At 29.9% G+C, this 23,285-nt stretch overlaps 1 protein-coding gene across 12 annotated transcripts in view; it reads left to right on the forward strand.

The window, feature by feature from the left end:
* LOC115210674 (TBC1 domain family member 5) overlaps positions 1-23,285 on the forward strand; it is an 82,192-nt gene that overhangs the window by 35,551 nt on the left and 23,356 nt on the right. For 7 of the 12 annotated variants that reach the window (XM_029779336.2, XM_029779338.2, XM_029779337.2 and 4 more), the window contains exons 7-11: positions 1,840-1,907; positions 4,517-4,546; positions 6,505-6,607; positions 19,104-19,192; positions 21,918-21,938. In XM_029779336.2, coding sequence (XP_029635196.1) covers positions 1,840-1,907; positions 4,517-4,546; positions 6,505-6,607; positions 19,104-19,192; positions 21,918-21,938 — 311 coding nt within the window. Of the gene's footprint in view, positions 1-1,839; positions 1,908-4,516; positions 4,547-6,504; positions 6,608-10,606; positions 10,719-19,103; positions 19,193-21,917; positions 21,939-23,285 lie in introns of all 12 variants that reach the window. The other 5 variants (XM_036502219.1, XM_036502221.1, XM_036502220.1 and 2 more) reach the window with 5 other exon arrangements.

Below are 23,285 nucleotides of genomic sequence, written 5' to 3' on the forward strand. Positions count from 1 at the left end.
ATATATTGTGTATCATATAAACATTCATATAAGACTAAAAATTAATGTGCTTTGGTATTTGTAGCTGCTGAAAGTTAATAATCTTTGTTTTGTCTTTTTTTTTTTCAGTTTTAATTTTTGTACTGACAGTGCTTTTCAACCACTGGGTTTTGGGTTTAACCCCATTGTGTGTCACCTTTGGCAAGTGTCACCTATTGTAGCTCCAGGCTAACCAAAGCCTTGTGAGTGGATTTGGTAGATAGAAACTGAAAGAAACCCACTGTATATGTGTGTGTGGTTGTGTCTCTTTGTTTTGACATTGCCTGATAGTTGTAAATGAGTGTCATCATCATATAAACGGTGTCTTTCATTTCCAATTTTCAAAAACCTGTCTAGCCAGGGAAAAAATATTACCTTACTTGGGAACAAGTGAGGGATGATGACAGGAAGAATACCTGGATATAGACAACTTACCTCAAAGAATTTCACCTGATCCATACAAACATTTAAAAATAGACATTAAAACAGTGGTACTATTGATGACTGAGATGCGAACATTGTTTTACTGGACTTCTAAATTAAAGCTAATTACCATATTGTAAAATATCAATGTAGATAATCACAGACGCATAATGTATATAAAGATATAATGACAGTAAAATCAACATTGAAATCCTAATGTGCTATACTGTTTCTCTTCTCCGATTTGTGTGACAAATGAAGTAGGTTCCAAATCTTACTTAACAGTGGAAAACATATAAATGCAGTATTCCTACAAAAATGATTGTATAGTTGCTAGCTAGGGGAAATAAAAAAAAAATTAACTTCCACCATGTTTTCCATCTCCAATCTTTTGTTAATTTGAATTCAGCCATTTAGTATAGCAGACATTATGATCTATGGGATAGTAATTGTATGTACATCATGAAGTTTATTAATCTACATCATTGCTGAATGGCTGCTTAACCTTTATAAAATATAATTACTTTTAATATGACACCGCTAATGTAATATTTGGACAGTGTAATATGCTTATTGAAAACTTAATATTATAATATCACTGTAAAAGGCTTATCCAAAAGAAAGCCATATTTGCATGAGGTCATTTATTTCCAGCAAAGACCAGATTGTCTTTATCAACATGGTAGCTATCTTAAATAGTAGTCACATGATATCGTAAACATGTAAATTGAGAGAAGCTTGCTACCAATTTAATTTATGTAAGTGTTCTTATCATACATTTGAACCTTGTTGATTGTATCACTATTTATCTAAAGACAAATATATGTTTACAAAGATTTAATCTACAACCTGGATTATCACTGAGGGGCACCTACTTTCAGTCTCTTATACTGCTATTCTAAAGGTTTCAGTACTTCTGAATTTGCATAGTGTATCTTCATATTATATATATACCACTTTTACACTTGTCACTGTCATTTTTACTATTGTTTCTATCAGCACCATTTCAAATGTTATTCTATCTTTTCCAAGATGCTAGTGAGCAATAGTGGTACACTGTTTTATATATAGTAGCAATATACTCTAATGGGTAGCATTTATAGAACTGAAGTAACTGTTTAGGGATAACTTATAGGAGCAACAAAAATCTAAGAAAATCTAATTTTGTGACTGACAATGAGTATAATGACAAATGTTTTATGGAATGCAATGTATTGAAAATGAGGTGAACAGAAAAATTAGAGTTTTGAATTTAATTTGTTTGTATTTATAAAAGACCTGAATATTTTGAAATCAGTATTCAGTTTTAATATTAGATGAAATAAAGAAGACAATTTATCAGTTTTTATTTGAAAAATATGGCATTACTTAATCATTTCTAACCTTTCACTATTTTAGAGTCCCTGGAATCGCTTTTTTCAAGACAATGAATTGCGGCTTACCATCAAGCAAGATGTTATCCGAACGTAAGATATTTAACATTCTATTAAGAGAGATAATTTTGATTCATGTAATGCTTGGTTGCTTTACTTTGTAAATAAACTGATTATTTTTTTGGTGTGCTCCTGTTAAGGATTGTTGGGTTACAATGGATGCTTAATATTAATGTACATGCAGTATTGTTAGAACATTGGATAGAACTTGTTGGTTCAGACCCTGCGGAGGTTAGTCTTGCCTTTTGTCAGGGTTATCATCCCTCTGCTTAGAATCATTGCTTACTCTCTCTTCTGTTCTTCCTCATTTATAGGGACCACTTTAGGGGCTTATCTTTGCAAATTATGAAGCAATGATCTTAAGAGCTGGTGCCATGAAAAAGCACCCAATGTCCTCTATAAAGTAGTTGGAGTTAGAAAGCTGTAGAAACCATGCCAAAATAGACGTTGGAACATGAGCTAGTCCTTCAGACTCTGTCAAACTATCCAACCCATGGCAGCATAGAAGATGGATAATAAATAATAATGATGATGATGCTAGTGAGATGGAATGTCTCATGTTATTTGTTCTAGTTCATATCCTGATGGTAATGCTAGTGATAACATTGGAGCCTAACTGGGTTGGTCCTTGCCTTCCTCTGGACAGCTGTTTGTCTGCCATACAACTTTACTCAGACATGCACTGTGAAGAGACACTGTCTAGATCCATTTCCCAGAATGAAATACTCAAAACACTGAAAGTATTGTTGGGATTTTGACAGGAAATAAGAATGTGTGTGATGGAGAGATAAAATATTTATTTCTACCAAAATAATAAGAATAAAGTAAAACAATTTGGTAATGTGCAGCATATATTAAAAAAAAAAAAAGCTTCATATTTTCTAAGCCATAATGTTTTGTTGGGGTCTGCATTGTATGCAAAGGCAATTTAATGTTATAATGTGGGGGTTTGATGTATGGGAGCCTGCAGTTTCATTATTCTCAGCTTGGCCATATTATAATGGGGCTGTGCAAGTGAGAGCCATATGGAGAGATTTTGGACTGATACTGTCTAATAGAAGTTGTAAGCCAGGTTTTGTAAAGCTGATGTGCTGCGTATAGACACACTTCTGGTTTGCAAATAAAGCAGCAAGAACTAAGTCCATATCAGGCTTACTAGAGAAGCTGCTTGGAGAGATCTGATCTCACAAAACAATGGCACCAAAATTAAAGTTATAAGGCCTTTTTATAGTCATGGTTGCAGTTCCTGGACAAGGAGTGTTTTGGCAAGTACTTTGTAAGGTATTTGTTGTCCAGTGACCATGAACAACACAATGTTTGTTGCTTTAGTCAATGTCCTATTTGAACAGAAGGTGAATAAAACTGTAGCATTTGATTTACCCTACGCTTACTAATAGAAGTATTTCATCAAAGTGAGGACTCTGTATCTGGATAGCCAAACCTTTCTGGAAACAAAAACTCTGCACCACTGTATTATACAGCAAGACATGTAAAAATGAATCTATGCACACTTGGCAGTTCAGTAATTTTTATCTTTTCATTTTGTTGATAAAACTGAAATGCTGATAGTCCTTGAAACATTGTCACTTATTTAAAATGTTTTCTAAGCTGGTTGCTGCTGGCTAATTGATGTAGTTTTAACATACAAGTAAAGTAGTTTTGCTTTTAGCCCACTATCAGTATAGATTCAGCTTTAGCTTTATATATATATATATATATATGTATTTATTTATTACAATAGTCTTGCCAGATTCACCATCTCCTCACTTGCACAATGTTCTACTTCAGATTATCTACTAAATCCTAAATTGTCTTCAGTTTCACTTTCCCAAGATTTATCTCTTTTGGAGTTCATCCTGATCCTGCTTGCTTGTAAGAATTCAAAATGGTTATTAACTGCTTTGTTTGTTTAGGAATGTCTGAAAAGTCTAGTGGCACTGCTCCTTTGATTTTGATGTAAAAACAACTAGAGAAAAGTTGATAATATTTATCCTGAAAGAAGTTGATTAATTCTTTATATTTGAATAAGAAAATTGTATGATGGGGCATAAATTTTTTAATTTTCTGTCAGTCAGTGAAGAAGCCAAATGTATTTCATCAGTTACATTATGAAATGTGTTTTGTTTCCTCGGCAGTTGTTCATATTTTAAATTAAACTTAAATTATTTATATTTCACAAACTTCTCTACTGTGTCTTTAAAATCTATCTGATCTCAAAGGAAAGATCTTACTCAATTCATACTCATTATTTTAGTAAAATTATTTTCACTTTTAATTAGATCTATTATCATCATCAATTATTAATAATTTTTTAAACTTTCAAGAAAGAAAATATTCGTTTGTCTCAAAGACTATTAATGAAGAAAAACTTATCTTTTAATTCTGTACAATTCAGTACTCCTTCCTTTATTCCTTATTGAATATATCAAAGAAGACTGTCTGTATATAGTGTACTTCTGCTATCAATGAAAATGAATATTTTGGCTCATTCATGTGATGATGGGTAGTTTTTGAATTCCAAACAAAGCAGGTAGTGAACAGAAAATAAATACTTTCCGAATTTCTTTGAACTGTTAAAATGATAGATTAAGAAATATCTAAGAGAAAGTAAAATTTTATCTATTTATTTGATGATTATCAAGTAATTTTCGAAGAATGAAGTTAGGCACAAGGTAAGTTTTGTTTTTGTTCTCAAATAATTTAGTATAATCTTTTTAATTTTATATTCTGGAACTTGCTTATATTTATATTATATTCTGGAACATGCTTATTGATTTAAGCTTAAAGCTTATATTGTCAATAAATACATCCATTTCATCATTTTACAGTGTGCTTTAAATGCTTTGTTTTGTCTTTTTTTTTTGTTTTTAAAGTTTTGATTTTTAATTCCATTGTATATTTTAACTGAATTCTAAGAAAAGCTGTTTCATTATTGAGCAATAATGTACAGTGATGAAATTATATGTTGAAGCAACATCTCTGATAATACTTCTTGTTTATCGAGTATTTTTCTTCATATTGTAACTTAATCATACTGTTCTTCTATAATTTTCATTTGTTGCTTTTAGGGAAGTTTGTTAAACTGTCCTCTTTGAAGTCAGACTAATTTTAATAATTCTAGAGCAGTTTTCTTTTGGTTTTAGATTAGCAAATTGTCTTTATATTTTTATTATTTTTTGTTTTAGTTACCATTTTAGTTTTTACAACTTTTGGTCAGACTCAGTACTAGCTCCCCAAACTCATAAACATTTATATCATATCTTCACTCATTTGTCACCATTCTCATAGTTTCATACAATATTGATTTTTGATGCATATCAATATTTCTTGGTGAATCTAACCTAATAATATACATTCAACAGTGCAGCTGAAAGAGTTTTAAAGAAAAAATCATGCAAATTATTTCCTTGAACCACTTTTACAGTTTTCCTTTTAATTGTGCTGTGTTTTTGTTGAAAATTATGGTTGTTGGATGACTTTGATCTTGTCTACTTCAAATGTTTGTTTTCAAGATATACCAATTTTTAGAGTTAGTCCGTGTCATTATTTCCTTAGGATAGTCAGTTATGTTACTTTGATACATCAATTTCTGCACTTGGATTGTTAGCTTCAAAATTTCATTTAGCTTTTAATTATCACAACTTAATTTTCAAACTACATTTGTAGGAATAGAATATTTGTGTAAGACATGCTCCATAATTTGAGTCTCTTAAATTCGAGAGAACATTAAATTTAATTAGTGTGTAACAAGTGTATGTTACCTTCATTTCAAGTGTGGCATAGTATATTTTGTTTTAGATGTATGAAGTGGGGAAATAAAACCAAAAGTAACTCAAATTACTACACTTAATTTTAGATCATTTGCCAGGACAAAGGCTCTGTAAATTGAAAATATGTAAGGTGAGAATATTTCAATTGAGTGTAATTTATACGCCTTAAATATAAAGGTATTATGAAGAAAATTTAATAATTTATACTCTGGAGTTTACAGGCTACTATTTAAAAAGAAACAATTTTTAATACTCTCTCACTACTCATTCTAAATTCTGATTTGTAATTGGAATGATGTTCTATTTTACTTGCATAAAATATTTTCAACAACATTGCTGAGTAAGTGATATATGCATTCTTTTATGTTGTGAAACACTACACAACCTATTATGAAATTTTTAGTAGTTGTAACATGACTTGCTCTTTTGAGTTATAAAATTGTTTAGAGTTTCTTCTTGTTGAGAGGGGAACTTCCAAACTTAGGGACACAAAATAATAGTTGCAGTAGTAGTTGTAATAGTGGGAATGATGATGTTTGCACTCATGGGTCATGTAGCCAAGCAATCTAATAAACACTTCAACCACTGCACATCTCAATATATCTGCATATGTTTAACCAACTCTTTCTTGAGTTTTGAAGGAAAACAAATCTAATTTGGTAGACTTTTGATTAAAAAAAAAAAATTATGGTTTCTTTTGAAATGAAAGAAATTTTGTTTTCGAGCAGTTATATATATATATATTTCAGTTTTATCAACCATCTTGTTGAGTGAGGATTTAAAAATATAAATCCTTTCTCTGGTGCTCTAGCCTCTTCATTACATCATTGACTTATGTCATTTTTTTACTTCTGTTCCAGTTATCCTCGAATAGAATTTTTTCAGTCTAATCAAGTGCGAAACATGATGGTTGATATTCTGTTTATTTATGCCAAGCTGAACGTTGACTTGTCCTATAGACAGGTTACTATTCAATTTTATTTCTCTTCTCTTCTCAAAGCTAAGTCTGCCATTCTTGTGTCTATTGCCATTGTAGCTAGCTGCACATTGTACAGCAGCATGTCTCCTATCAATGTTTAGTTTTTTGCATGCATATGTCCCTATCACTTTTCAGCATGAGGTGGTTATACATTGAGGGAATTTACTTCAGATTTACTCTCAGATATTTTGAACATTGTTTAATATTTAACATTTCACTTAGAATATAAATATTTAGAAAAAGGTATTTCTGAAAAAGTGATAAAATTTGATAAACCTACTTCAAATTAAAAGTGAAATTTTGATTGCAAAGTTTGAATAAACTTTGTGTAAAGATTATATTTTATTATTAGATATATCAGTAATAAATTACTGTTATATTTTATAATTAACTAGTTTTGTTAAATATTAAACTAAAATTGTTGGGAATGTATCTTTGCAAATTGTGTAGTCATTTACCTGAAATTCTTAGTAATGATAGTTAAATATATTCATTTATTATAATAATGATTATTATTATTGTAGTTTAAGTTGCAAAATGTAAGTCATGATTTGTGACTAATGTTGATAAATAAATCTTTGTTTAGAGTTTTGGTCTATATTTTCTGCTTTTCCAATTTTAAGAAATTATTGTATGATATATAGTTAATAATTTATACAGAATAATCCCCTCTAAATTTGTTTCAAGGTATTTCATATATTTCCACAAAAATCTTATTTCCTCATTATAATTTGCTATATTATACCTTGTACTCAAAATATAATTTAGCTCTAAGGTTTTGTTGTTAAACCTTTATAAGAACATGCTGTCAACTTCTTTCACTATCTTGTATAATGCTATCTGTTAATTATTAGCACCCAGAGAAAAATCCTGATTAGCAACTTTTCCCTTTATAATTACTAGTCATGTTTGAGCTATTTTATATGTTAGGTCAGTGGTGTCAGATGTATTGCTTTTTATTTCTCATTACCATACTTGGTATTTAATATTAAAAGTAGTCATTTCCACATAAACATTATTTTTTGAAACTTATTTTCTGCTCAATTACTGGCCCAAACTACTTCCAATTGATGTAACTGATGAGGTTCTTTGCATGTCATAATTAATTCATTAAAAGTCTGCATTTCTGTAATATCTATGCATAAAGTTTTCTTTTTGTTTGCATATTTAAATATTTAAAAAGCTTCTATTCAAAACAAAATTATCTTCAACTCCTACTGAATATAAGTTGAAAAGTAGACTTAGGATTATTTACTTGAAATAACCCCTAAAGGTTGTGGCTTTTCTTATGAAAGCATATTCACTTTAAAAACATTTAAGAGATCCTTGCTGCAATGTTAATATTATAACCTCAAATTACATAATTAATTTTTAACATACTGGAAGATTGTGTAAGTGATTTCTATTATAGCCTCAGGGTTAGTAAAAACTTGCAAATGAAATTGGGTAGATGGAAACTATAAAGAAGTCTGTCAGATATGTGTTCGTGGGTGTGGGTTGAATAACATCAGTGTCCAAATAAAAAAAAAAAAATCAAAATATAACCTTGCATCTCCTTTTATCCAGTAAACCCTTTCTTCATTATGAGATAAGTATGAAGTTCACTATAATTGACTAAAAACACTTGAAGCTGCTGCCTTAGCAGTACTTAACTGAAAACAGCAAAAAAACATAAGAACATACTAAGATTTTGTTTCTTTCTTACAAAAACATAAGCTATGGACGTTTTATATACCATTTTGATTTTAGTCCATTGTTTGTTTTTATATGCTATGCATATTTTGTATTGACTGCCCATCAGCGTCTTCATTGTTATCAACTGTTGATGAGAATTTTTCCATATCATTCTTTTTTGTCTGGAAAATCCTTAGCTTTGTAGAAAAAAATCCTGTTGGCTGTATCTTTTTTTTTTCTGTTGTGCATGGCCAAATATGGAATATGTGGAAAGTGTTGTATCTTGTTGAGGATATGATACTTCCCTAGTACTGGTGGCATGAAAAAAGCACCCAATACAGCCTGTAAAGTGGTTGGTATTAGGAAGAGCATCCAGCTATAAAAACCAAATGGAAATGAGATGTGGGTTAGATGAGGTCTTCCATACTCATCTGAGTGAGCTGCCCTGTTCAATTCATGCTGACATGAGCAGTTGTAAAATGGTTATGCTGATGATTTATATTTCTTGTATGCATGACATTGGTGAGAAAGGATGGTATATAGTGCTGATATCAGCATTTGATGCTGTTTGTAGTATTGTAATAAGAGCTCCTTGGTTTAGCTTAGCTGTCTAGCATGCAATTGGAGCCATAGCCTGTATTCAAGAAAATATGTATAGTGTTTAGGGGAAAGTTAGTAGATATTAGGGGACAGGGGGAATCTCACTAAAACTAATAAAGAATTTAATTTTACTAACATAAAATCTTTAGGAAATTAAATATTCAAAGAAACTTTTTTTATACTAATTTGAATTTTCAAAATTTCATTTTACCCTGTAACCAATATTTGCAGACTAAACTGATTCTTATGAAATATTTTTATATTAGACTATAGGAAAAAAGACCAGTTTATGGCTTATTTTTCTGTTGAGAGAAAAATAGATTTCATTGTTTAATATTTATTGTGTAATCTCTGCTGGGGTTTACTTTGCCTTTCATCCTTAATGAGTAATAGTTAGTCGACTTACCTCCCCCACAAACCTGCTGGTTTCCTGCCAAAATTTGAAACCAATATTTATTATGTAATTAGATGTGATAAAGAACTGAAAGTAGCAATTGCTGATCAAATGAGATTCTGGTTTGTTCTGCATAAATTCTGCTTTAAGTCTTAAAGAAACTTGGATTTTTGGCTGTGTCAAGAGACTGAACATTATATAATAGTTCCTGTGGAAAGAAAATGAGAGTTTGATCTGACTGGTCTATGTCTCAGCAATAATACCTGATAATGACTGCTAAAATTACAACTTAGATATTGTAGTTCATCTGTTAAAATGTTATGGGTTCTTGTAATAAATTGCAAAGAAGTAGTTTATATTTAGAATAATTGATTTATTAAATGACTATTGCTTGATTTGTGTATGGCCTCTATGTTGCATACTCTGCTAATACCCCAGTGAGAAAGAGAGAGAAGCTGTAAGATTGAAAAAGTGAAACCAATACTACTAAGTTTATAAACTTTAAATGATTGCAAATTTGTTAATAGCAAAAGATGTTAGTTTATTATTTCTGATTATATTATGTTACTTGTGAGTATACCAAAGTAGTTTGAATTTTGATTAGAGCAAAACTTTTTGCTTTCAGGATTTCTTTACTACATATTTTACATATTTGTGTACTTGGAATAGTTCCCTAACTACTAAAAGCAGCAGTGACTTGTGGTAGTCATCACCCTTCCCCATGATAATTATCATCAGTAACCATTTAACATCTGTTTCCATGATGTTGAGATGAAATAGATGCTTGTATGTCATCTGTAACTAATCCAGTGCATTTTTAACATCTTCAAGTGTAAAGTTGAGCAAGTCTCTTAAGCAGTCTTTTGATATTTCTTCTGTTAACTCCAACTCAAAATTTTTTGGTGATTCTTGTCTCAATTTCTTTCTTCATTTGGCAGAACTCTAATCTGAGATTTAATTGCTTGTCACATTTATGTCTTAACCACTGATTATAATTTCATGCAACTGAAATCTTTTTCAGTGTCTATGAAAAACACACCATTTGCTATTGTGAATAATTAAAATAAAAAAGAAAAAGAAAATTGCTTTTCAGTGTTTCTAGATATTGAAATCCTCACCGATTCCATTTTAATAAATATATATTTCTTCTTTTTAGTGTTGTAATCTTCCATGTTGTTTGTCATTTTTTCTTTTTGTTGTAGCATGCCTTGAATATTGTGGACTTAGTCAAATTTCTACAACTGCCTCTTGTTGCTTCTGTTTTTGTTGGTGTCCAGGGATATGCTTTGTTTATGTTCTTTTCTTTTCCTTCTAGTTTTCCTGAGATTCCTTTCTTCCAATCAGACCAGGTTCATCAACTGATGGTTAATGTGTTGTTCTTATATTGTCGCAATGATCAGATGAAAACTCATTTGTCATACCGACAGGTTGGTTTCACTCCTCTTTATACGAGTTCATGATATCCTACAACAGGACGAGTGATGTTACATTCTTTCAGTAACATTTCTTTATCACTGTACTACTTAACTGGATTTTTACTAAAGAAACATTATTAAACAAAGATATTTTTATGTTTGTCTATTTGGCTCTCTCTCTCTCTCTCTCCCAAAATGAAATGAAAAAAAAAGTAACCTGAGACATCCAGTGGACAGTTTATTTTCCAAGCATAATGTCATTTTGTTTTAATAATAATGGTTTACAGTAAAACCCTACAAAAATATCTTTAGTAAATAATATTGTAATTTTAATTATGTTGTAAATATCACTGAAATTTGTCTAACACTGGATATTGAGACAAATGGTTACAAGTACAAAAAATGTTTGTTTAAAAGAGAGAGAGAGCTGCATCTTCTAGAAGAATAGGCACAATTTTGTTTAATCTTTGTTTCTTGATTTTATTTTTGAACTTTCCATAAAATTGTTTTTGAAACCACATCTAATAGGTAATATTTTATTGGAGCCATTTCAATACCCTTAACAGCAATAGGTATGTTTATAGATACAAACCCTTTCAAAATCCTAAATGTGATTTTGTACTGAATTCTTTAAAGTAGCAAGTAAAATATATAAATGGAGTACTGCTATTTTATAATAAATTAAACTTATTTGGCAATGTGGAGTGATTTTTCTTATACTGCATATTCCTATTTTCTGCAAGCATTATTGCTTAGCTTATTAAGTGATGGTCAGAATAATAATTAAATTCTTAATATGATTAATTTCCTTAGCCTTTATAATCATCACAAATTTATCAAAGTGTGCTGAAGTAAATTTTTGTATATTAGAAAGAATAGCATTTAACATACATGCATGTTTTCTGTAAAACTACAAAACTCTAAGCACCAATTATTTCTGAGGGATCTTCTGAAGATTATGATGATTTTAGAAGTAAGTTCCATCATGAATTGTAACCATTTAATCCTTTCCCCAATGCCCTTTCTAGTGTTTGTAGTTGGTTACTATGTTAAACTAACACGAGTGTGTGCACAATAACTTAAACCATTCTCAACTATGAGACTAGTGGTGGTCTGCATTTGTAAAATTCTGTTCAGTAAAAACAAAAAATTTAAGTATGTTATAGTGCTGTGAGTTGAGGAACTGAGGTATGAAATATTTCTTTTCCTTACGGCACCCTAATATACTGTAGTTTTTTTCACTTTTTGCTGAATCTAGACTTGGTTTGGTACGTATATTATTTTCTTCAACTTCTCTTTTCAAAGATGATAAATCTACTAATCCTTAAAAGATATTCTAATAATTTGAAAAAAAAAAGTTTTATTATGTAAATTATCTCCATCAACGTTATTGTACAAATATACATAAATAAAAGTGAATGTTGGGTGGACAATTCGCTTGAAATTATTTTTTCTTCTTCTTTAAATTTACAATTTATAGCCGAGAGTATCTAATTAATCTAATCGTTAGCAAAGACTTTCTCAGTCTAATTTCTTTGTGGAAATTGAAATTTTGCTGTTTCTTGTATAGACATATATTAATTTCAAATATAGCTGTTTCTTGAACAAACATATATTAATTTCATATACATATTGTAAAGAGAGTGACTTAGTGGTTTGATTATTTAATATGGAGCTAATGACTTGCATTTAAAGTGCAAGAGCAAGTACAATAATACTGTAATTGGATAAGAGGTGATTGGTGGTAGTGGGAACTGAGTGTTACCAATATTAATGAAAATCTTGAACAACTTGGACCCAATCCACATAGAAATAATGTAGTGTCCACCATAGATAGGGCTACTATGCTGGCCACAGATATGGCTATCACAATACAGTCATATGACTCATCCATCTTTATGAAATCACAACAAATAAGGCATCCTCTTTGAAGTCTCCAGGAATTTACTCACATTTTGAAAGTAGGTAAAGAAAATTCTTGATTTTTATCTTCTAATTTAACGTTCTATTCTTTTTTTAGCTTCTTTTCTAAATTCTTGTGATGACAAATTTTAGCTGATTAATATTCTAAATACATGAGCTTAAAAATTTATCATAATTGTATTTAAAAAAAACCCTCCCAAAATAGCCATTTCACATTTGCTAATTTAAATGATACCCAAATAGTGTTCAAATTTTCTTCAGATCACACCCTTTACTGTTAAAAGACGCCATTGAGTATGGAATAATTTATAATTAAGTTTGTAGGATTGAGGTTGACTTGAGGCTAAAGAATAAAATGTAAAAATTCTATTTCGAACAAAATGTAGCACTGCTACAATGATTAACTAAATATTTTGCTTCAATATTTTTAGAATTTTAGGAGTGATTGTATTCAATAATTTGTTTTCATATCCTATTGTACGCTGTTGGTCACATGATAATATTTAAAAGCCCAAACTCATTCTTTAAGGTTCTTGTCTGAAAAGAGGTTTATAATATAATTTATCTTTAATTCTTAAACTAGCATTGCAGTGTGTGTGTGTGTGAATGAATACATTTTGTTTACATGATTTTGTTTGAAAAGTTTTAAGCTAAAGAAATAGCAGCAGCAGCATGTGTTTAATTTTTGCTGTAGAATAATTTATAACTTGCTTGCATGGTCCTTATTTGGACATGTGCATGTTTTGGTTAGAATTATACTTAAAAGTAGTTAAATGAAATGAATTAATTTTCTGACCTTGCTAGTCTGTTTTCTTTTAAATTTTTTTGTAAATCTTGTGATGATAACTTTTAGCCAATTAATATACTAAATACATGAATTAAAAAATTTATGGATCAAAAATGTATTTAATAAACCATACCCAATTTTATGTTCTCAAATTTAATTGATATCAAAATAATGGGATACAAATAAGCATATTGAACTTAATATAAAAATCAAATCATTGTTGATTAGTGATTGTGATTTCATTTTTTTAACAGATAATTAATATTATAATGAACATTTTGCTTGCATCGTAGAGTAATTGGCTGGGCAGAATGTTGTCATATGGCTTTTGTTTCATTGTCATCATTCAGATTACCTACAAACTATTGCTCAGGTTCCTTTGTTGTAAATGAAACTATAAGAAATTTATCATAGTAATGTTTTTACAGTGTCTTCAATTTAGACTGGGTATATTTCTAAACATGATTCAACGGAAATTTAAAGTGAAGATTTAATAGGAGTGGGTGTTTAGATTTATTTATTGTATTGTTTCTCTCTTCAGTGTTAACTTATAAAGTTTAGCCTTTAAATAATATAGGACAAAGAGAAAAAAATGAATTTATATTTTTGAAGTTTGTGGTCTTGTCTGCCTGTTTCTCTAAATTTCAACTAATATAAAACTTTTAATATAATATTTGAATATAACTAAAGGCTATATTAAATATTCTTTGTTATTCCCTCGTTTTTAGTATATTAATGTTTATATATCTACATGTTTTAATGTAGTCAATGAAATACTTATAATGAAATAGTACACTTACAGTTTGTGGCTTATGATGAATAAGTTTTTGTGGCTTATGATGAATAAGTTTTCATCCGTTTTTCAAAGTGTGACAACTTAAAAAACAAACTGAAGGCAACAAATATGTCTCTTGTGAAGTTTTCATCAGAACATCCCATGACTTTTTGATGACCTGGTCAGACATTTAGTGTTTTTCCTTCCTGCATGTATTGTTGTAGTTATGTCATACACTGTTTTTGATGCATGAGTGTTGTTTATCAAATTTATTGACTTTTTGCATAGATATGTTGCAGATTTATTATTATTATTGTTATAAGTGTATGTTTTAAATTCCTATATCATTAAATAATCTATAAGGGATTAATGCCCTCTTTGTTGTGTTAATAAATTAACTGGCTATCAAATGTAAGTATCTGTGTCATATTTTGCCTGGTGCTTTTCTTCTATCACTTTTTCAGTAAATAAATAAAACTTCTCTAAGTTTGGTAATGTGAACATACAGAAATGTATTTGAAATGATTTATTTTATTACAGGATCACTTATTGTTTATGAATTTCATTGATAAAATTTTCAAAGTAATTAAATTTTTTTTTTTGATATGTCAACAAAGTTATCAACACAGCCTAAATGAAAATATTGGATTTAAATTATATTATGAAATAGCTTGAAGTATATGTATAATGTTATAAAAATAAGGTTTAGAGATAATAATTCACCTTTTAGATGGCTAGCATTTGAAGCATCAAACCTTTTTTAAAGTCATAAACATATGTTTAAAAACTGACAATATTTTTTTGGCAGTGGTGTAGCAGAAATATTAAAACAAAGCACTTGGTTATGTTTCTTTACATTCTGTGTTTGAATCCCACATATGTTGACTTTATATTTTACCCTTTTGAGATTGACATAACAAATATCAGGCATCCATTTAACTCTTTTGTTACCATATTTCTGCTAAAATACTTTGAATTTTGTTTTAATTAATTTAAAAAATAATGAAAAATTTAGTAAAGCAACTTTGTCATAAAACTAGTGTTTAGAATGTAAATTAACATAAAATTTTGACTCTAAAATGGAATTTGTATTATAGTACCTGGGGCATCTTTGGGCAGGTTGGTATCAAATGGGTTTAATCAATTATTTCAAAATCTATGACTTATACTTTATTGGAGTAATGGGTAGTGGAATCAGTAGTGCCAGACAAAATGTGCTGCAAGTTACATCCCTTTACATTCTACTTTCAAACACCTAAGTTCATTTTGACCTTCCATCCTGCCTTCTGAGATTGATATGATACACCAGTCAAATAGCATAATCAATGAAATGAGGGATTATATCCCTTATCCAAAATTTATGGCCTTTTGTCAATTTAAGAAATATAATAACTTGAACTGTTATTGTATGATACAATATTTAGTTTTGATCGTTTTGGCTACGAGTTCAAATGTCATTAGAAATTATTTGTGTTGTTTCTTCTCAAATCAGCACATTAATGTTAATATACCATCATTAATTTAATTCTTTGAAAAAAACCCAATAAAACACACATTTTCGTGCTCTAATGAAAATGTCATAAGCATTCTTAGTTTGAATTATTGCAGGTTAGAAGATGGAGGAAAAAAACAAAGTAATCATTCAATGACTATTATTTCTAATGGAATACATTAGTTGTATATTTCAATTAGTTTTGGATATATTCTGGAATTTTTGTGAAAACACTAATGTTTTTCATTATTAAGTTGTTAACATTGTGTTTTACATAAAATTATAAGAGGCCTTAACTAGGAATGCTTTAAAATGAGTTTTAGTATCAGAACTGAGGCTGGTATCAGTGGGTGAGGCTACTAGAATCCACCTCCAACTATACTGAAGCCACACAGTTGCACATACTATCTAAGTATCTAGAAGCATTGTTCTGCCCTTCTCTTCAGCTTCACTTCTTTCTTATTTTGTTTCCTTGTTGCAGCGTTTTTTTTTTTTTTTTTCACTTTCCTTTTATTCTCTCTCTCTTTTTTTAGTTTTACACTTAACACTTTTGATGCTAACCTTTCTGAAACTCAACACCCCAGTTCTATGTTAAAAATATTCCTATGATCTAAGTTAAGACTTAAATTAAAGTGATCTAAATTAAAACCTACCAACATATAGGCGCAGGAGTGGCTGTGTGGTAAGTAGCTTGCTTACCAACCACATGGTTCCGGGTTCAGTCCCACTGCGTGGCATCTTGGGCAAGTGTCTTCTGCTATAGCCCCGGGCCGACCAATGCCTTGTGAGTGGATTTGGTAGACGGAAACTGAAAGAAGCCTGTCGTATATATGTATGTATGTGTGTGTGTATATGTTTGTGTGTCTGTGTTTGTCCCCCTCGCATTGCTTGACAACCGATGCTGGTGTGTTTACGTCCCCGTCACTTAGCGGTTCGGCAAAAGAGACCGATAGAATAAGTACTGGGCTTACAAAGAATAAGTTCCGGGGTCGATTTGCACGACTAAAGGCGGTGCTCCAGCATGGCCGCAGTCAAATGACTGAAACAAGTAAAAGAGAGTAATATTTCATGTTAATTTATATTCCAACTTGATTATGAGAATGTTTTATTAATTTTTTTGTTTTTTAAAAAATTGATAGATAGGCTGTGTATTTCAACATAAATATTTTGACAAAAGCATTAAAATAAATTATTGAAATAAGTTATTTGTGTGTTAAATAAAAACATATTTGGTACACTTAAAGTTATATGAATGAATTCTGTACAAAAGTGACTTTGACTTACATTTTTGCTATTGTCATTTTACTGTTTATAAAATGATTTTTGATTTTGTCTTGTTTTATTTGACAGTGGTTCACAAAAAACAAAAATACAAATATTCTTTAAATGCTAACACTGTAATGATAAAGGGATTTTAAAGAATTTTAAAAACGTTTTTATTCAAACTAGGGAATACTAGTCTTATTAGTTATGGCTTTCCAATGTGCCAATCACTTATTCATTGCTTTTCTGATGGTGAAAATGACAAAGAAGTGCCTGTATCTTGATTCAGAACAAATATCCCAAAGGACAGTGTTCACAGAGCACAATTTTCTTTTTGGTGATAGGGGTTCTTGGTCACTACTGTTTATATCCTTCACTAAAATACACAGATGCACTCAGTTGGCTTCTACACAGTTTCCATCCAAGACATTGGTTAACCCAAAGCTATAACAGAACATACTTGCCCAAGGTGCCATGCTGTAGGATTGAACTCAGGACCATATGGGTATGAAGCAAGCTTCTTAGCTGCACAGTTGTGTTGCTTGTTGTTGCAAACAACTTATGTAATAAATATAAAATTGGATTCTTTAAATTAGGTTAATTTTAATGTAATTATGCTAACATAATTAGCCTATGTTAATTATATATCAGTAATTAATGATTATATACTTACAGTCTTTATTTATAACATTTAAATACAAAGAAACAGGAAAAAAGATAGATAAGAAAGGAAAAGAAAAGGGGGGTGTAAAGCAGCAGGAGGGGGAGAGGGTAATGAGCCACATACCCTAGAACAAATAGTGTGGTTAGTCATGGAGAATGGCTGGCAACATTTGCTGCAGCAGCCATTCCACCTCACAGGGCTCATTTCTTCAATGGGCCACTGTTATCCCTATTTTTCAAAGGAAATCCATAGTATAGGGTCCTACAACCTGGTGTCTCAATGGTGACTAGCACAAACTGATAGCAGCTAGTCAGGCTAGTCCTATTTTCGAAATCACCTCTCACTTCTGATATATTGAATAAAGAAATGCTCACAAAACATTGGAGAAAACTTCATTAGACCCATATGTTTACACAGTTAGAGGTAAACTGTAATCATCTACATCTCATTCCTACAAAAATTGGTCTTACACTTGATTCAAATTGTTCAATATAACCTGAAGAAATCCTATAATTTTTTAACCTTCCACTTAATCCTCATTTTTGTGTCTCAGGTTTTTGAAGTGTTAGAGCAATTTTTTTCTTTTTGCTCGGATTTTCCAATTTACACTTTAAGTTCTTTCTTTGGGGTTTAAAATATAGACAAAAAAAAATTATATCTCCCATATTAATTTCTTTAGGATTATTTTAATCATAACTATATATGGTAAAAGAGTAGGTGCAATATAGCTAAATGGTTGACAAGTTAGCTTCGCATCTGAGGTCCTTGATTTCATCCCATTGCAGGGCATCTCGGACAAATGCCATTTTCTATATCCTTGGTTGATCCATATCTTATGAGGTATCTGGAAACTGGATAGAGGCCTGTGAGGTAGATTATATCTGTAATTCAAAATGTACAGCCTTGTCACACAATGTGTTATGCTGTTTCTGCCTCAGAATTACATTATGATTCCACATATCTCTGGGATGCTCAGTCATTTACACATTAATTCAAGAGCAGGTAAATTGAACAACTGAATCTGCATTGTTGAACAACAGAGATCCACCATATCATATACTGAGGAGTAGAACAAATACAAGATAAACTGGTTTAGTTAAGTTTTTGTTTTGTATGTTTGAGGGAAGAGTGAACTGGGAGAGGGATAACTGAAGAAGAAAAAATAGTCCTTCAGTTAAATGTTACTATTATAGTCTTCCAAACTCAAGTTGTTTGATGTTTTATTAGGCTGTGTGACTTTTTTTATATTATGGTACTTTTGATTAGGTAAGAGATGCTGCCTTAAATGTATGAATTTATATTGAAAGTATTTTTTCATTTAATCAATCTGGTAGGAAAAAAAAATGAAAATGGGAATAAATTAATATGTAATCTATTGCAGTTAATATTACGTTTGTTTGATTCTAGAAATGTTTGTTAATTATACTTACCTGAATTATTGTAATGATGTTCTTGATTAGAAATATCTTACTTACCAAACATGCTTTCTTCAGGGTATGCACGAGCTTTTAGCACCATTAATATTTGTACTACACTGTGATCATCAAGCATTCCTTCATGCGTGTGAAATAGAAAGTATTGGGTAAGTAATTTTTTTGTTACCTTTAATTGGTTTTGTTTTATTCAAATTACATTATGGTAAGACCATCTTGTGGGTTTGCTTTCTGGATTATTACTATTGCAGTTTGAGCTCGAGTGGCCAATAGCTTTAACTTAAATTGATTTGATATTTAAAATTCTGGGGAATATTTACTTTGAGGCCATTCGCCTGGCAGGTTTGGTAAAGCCATTTGCAATATTATTCAGAGTATATAATGCTGCTCTATCAGAGCCCTCTCTGGATTAATAAAGTCCTTGTCAATTCAGTGATGCTTACAGTTGAATATGTCCAAATCTTAACCAACTAAAATCTAATGTTTAATTGCTCTTAACACCAACAATAATTGTAAGATAACCAATACATATTATCTGTATATAATGTTTATGGTAGCAAGTGTTTAAGATGATGTACTTACATCTATGGTTACATCAATGTCTAACCAAATGGTAAGATATACTACTAATTGTGTATTAGTAATTTTGCCATCTCAGTAATGTTAGTTTTTTTTCTTCTTTAATATGTTAATGAGATTGAAAATTTACTAATGACTAACATTCAAAAAGAAAATCTATTGAATTTATTACTTTTATATTGAAATTCACACATCATTCATTTTGAAACTTGGCAAATGAAATCATTTTGGAAATAGATTTTAGTTCTTGTTAGTATGGCTTCACTGGTTGGTTGGTATTAATAATGGAATAATTTCCATCAGAGTTACTGTCATTTTATTTTTATAGCCTTCTACTGAAGTATTAGGGAAGTGATAGCCTATATTTATGACACCATCTGTCTATATGCTTTGAGAACATATTCAAATTGACTAAAGTAAAACTATCTCAGAAAATCAAAAAAAAAATAATTGCGACAAATATTTATTTGAAAGTTAAACCAAAAGATATTTCAATAGTATGTCATAAAATGTTATTCATTCATGTCTATGTATTTGTAAAAGACAAGCTGAGTATTTCTTATGTCTAATTCTTGCCTGGTAACTTTCAAATTAAATTCAAGAGAATCAGTAATTCCACCAAACACAGTAGACATTAGTTATGGTAACTCATTGTATATTCTAAGTTTAGATATTGATTTATCCAGTTGGGAATATTTTCAATCAGATCTGGATCAGATTTTGTGGAAGTATGTAAACTACATTTCATCAGGTGTACATTTTGTTTTAATATATTAATATTGTAATGTCTCGTTTGTTGATATGTGACTAAATAATAAATACAGAATTATTAATATCATAGTCCACTCTTTGGTAGAGTTATGTTTGGATTGACTGAAAATTGTTAGATTATTGATATTGAACCTGATTGTTTTTTAAATCTTGATTCAAAAGTTTGATATAGAGCTGTGTATCCAAATGTAGAAATTATAAATATGATACTTGGAAATCTCTCATTTGTGGTTTTTCAGAGATAGGTAGTTTTGGTTAATGAAATACGAATTGCTGTCTGATGAGTTCAAACCCTGTTATGGACCAAATATAGGCAAAACATATCACTTGATTTGTTTCTGTCTGCCTTGTAGAGAATAGCTATTGCCACCTCATAATTGAGAGGTAACCATTAAAAGTTATATTTGCCTGATACACATGAAGTTCTTTCATGTTAATGATGGCTGAGTCATTGTTTTTGCTCAATTTACTGTGGAGTCAACAACTTCCAGTGTTGTTAACATATCATCCACTAGTTGGTTGATAGACTATTTTCCACTGTACTTCAGTGATTTGAAATTGGATCACTCTGTCTTTTCCAGGGTACTTAAGCAATTTGAAATAGTTACTCTGTTTTGGATATTTTACAGACAACATTGACTATAATAATTGGAATCTTTAATGTAAAATCTTTGTGTAATTAACTAATTATACTAACTTCTAATGAATACTTTGAAATGTCCAATCAAATCAAATGTTATATTGTTGGATTTTTTTTATCCTAACATTACCTCCTTCTATTGTGTTCAAATCTCTTTTATGCTGCCTTTCTTTTGAAAGCTTCATTTAAACTGGCCATTTCTGGCCCAAAATGTTCTACCTGTTTTATGGTCAAAGTGGTCAAATCTGGCCTCTTACACCTACCTGACAATGTCATTCAAATCATATTTACATTATCAGAATCTCAAAGCTATGATTAATTCAAAATAATGTGAATGAATAAGTATTACAATTGACAGAGGAACCTGAATGCTAAAGGGTTAAACATTCATTCTATAAAGACATTGTTCGCATTCACTTCCTAAAACTTAACACAGTTTTTTGTTTTATTTTAATAGTCATTAATCATTGCACTGTAAACTATTTGCTCAAATTTCCAGTTCAGTGTCTTGTAAATAGGGTAGAAGTAGTTTATAAATCTTACTCAAAGGAACTAAAGAGAAAATGTTGAGTTTTGAATTTCTTGGACCAAGGCACTAAAACCCTATTCACTTAGATTTTTTTTTTTTGACATTTCAATTTCTTAATTGTAAATAATAACTCAACAGTTGTTAGAAAATTTATGTGATTCTTAGTGTTAAAGTATATTTTTCTTTCGTTGGTAAAGAATGTTTGAGAAACTTAGCAACTGTATTGGATGACAATGTAAACTTATTTATTGCTTTTTATTGCTGATAATTTGTAGCTTGATTTTTTTTTCTTCAGTTGCTTAATTTTTGTTTATTTGTTTTTTTTTTTTGTGATCGTTGTTTTAACATCTTTCAGCCTTACACAAATTACCGAGAGGTTAGCATTTTGATTATAATTGCTTTGTTTCATTTATACTGCTTTGCTGGTTCTGGACTTAAACAACATTTCTTGACAAAAACATGTTTTCCTATGATGAATGTCTTTTCTGAAGAATTACCCGAATGCACTGGAATTAGTTACCAATTTTCTCTGAATTTTATCTTATTGTTTATGTCAAAACTAATAGGAATTTTAGGTTTATTTTTTTCTTTGCATGCCTGTTTTTTCTTTACAAGTGCCTTGTTTTCCTTCCATTTCCTGGTAGACTCTTCAAACTAGCTTTTTTTATAATATATATATATATTTATACATATATATATATCTAAAAGCACTACAATATTCACATAAGCTTTTTTTATTTAGTATTTTTTAGTTAACTGTTTTGTTTTTAAATCCTTACTTTAGAAATTACTTTTAAATATTTGAATATTAATAACGTAGTGAATATTGATAATGTATTCTCTTGTGATTGAATACAAATTCTTAAAAATAAATTTATAAATAAAATTGAACATTAATTTTCCTAAAATCTATCAGGGTACATCATTTAAACTTGTTTGTATTGAGATATTTGGAAGAATCCCCATACAGACAACTAAATTAACTTTCTGATTATAAATGAGGTTTAACAATTTTTTATGTATTAGTTATTGGAGTGGGGGCCATAGATAAGTTGTATATCAAATACTTATGGGAAAAATAATTTTTCATGAGAGGTTAACTCTTTTATTACATTCTTAGCCAAATATACTTCATGTATTTTACTTAACTTTGGAAATAATTGAGAATTTGAAGAAATTTAGTAAATTAATCAGTTTCATATTACATTGATGATTGGAAACAAAGTTTCTTGTATGATATTATGGTGGAATGTTTTGTATGGTAAAAACACAATCTCAGGCTGGTTGGTATCAAAAGGTTTAGAAACATTTTTAGATGTTGATATTGAAGTTTTTCACATTCTTGAAGGGTTCTGTGTATGTTTTTGGAAGGATTATATCTTTAAAAAGATTGGAAATGCCAGTATTTCTTTCTCCATCTATCTGTTTCTCTGATTTTCATTTTGAAAATATCAAGTTACATTAATTTGATATTTTTACAAGAAAGCATGCAATTTTTATATGTCTATTATAAAAAAAGCCCATTTTATTTGTTTTAAACATAAATATACTTCAGTAAACTGAACAAAATTTTTAGATGAAAATCATTTAAAATCCATCCATCTTTTCCACTTATTATTTCTGGAATGATCATGGGGGTAGAGTCATCAGGTACTTCTTTCATAGGTTCCTGTCAGAAATAACTATCTTTAGATTTTCCAGCTGGATTTCCAAGAGTGACCAA

The sequence above is a fragment of the Octopus sinensis genome, linkage group LG4 (assembly GCF_006345805.1).
Source record: "Octopus sinensis linkage group LG4, ASM634580v1, whole genome shotgun sequence".
In the NCBI taxonomy this organism is placed as follows: domain Eukaryota; kingdom Metazoa; phylum Mollusca; class Cephalopoda; order Octopoda; family Octopodidae; genus Octopus; species Octopus sinensis.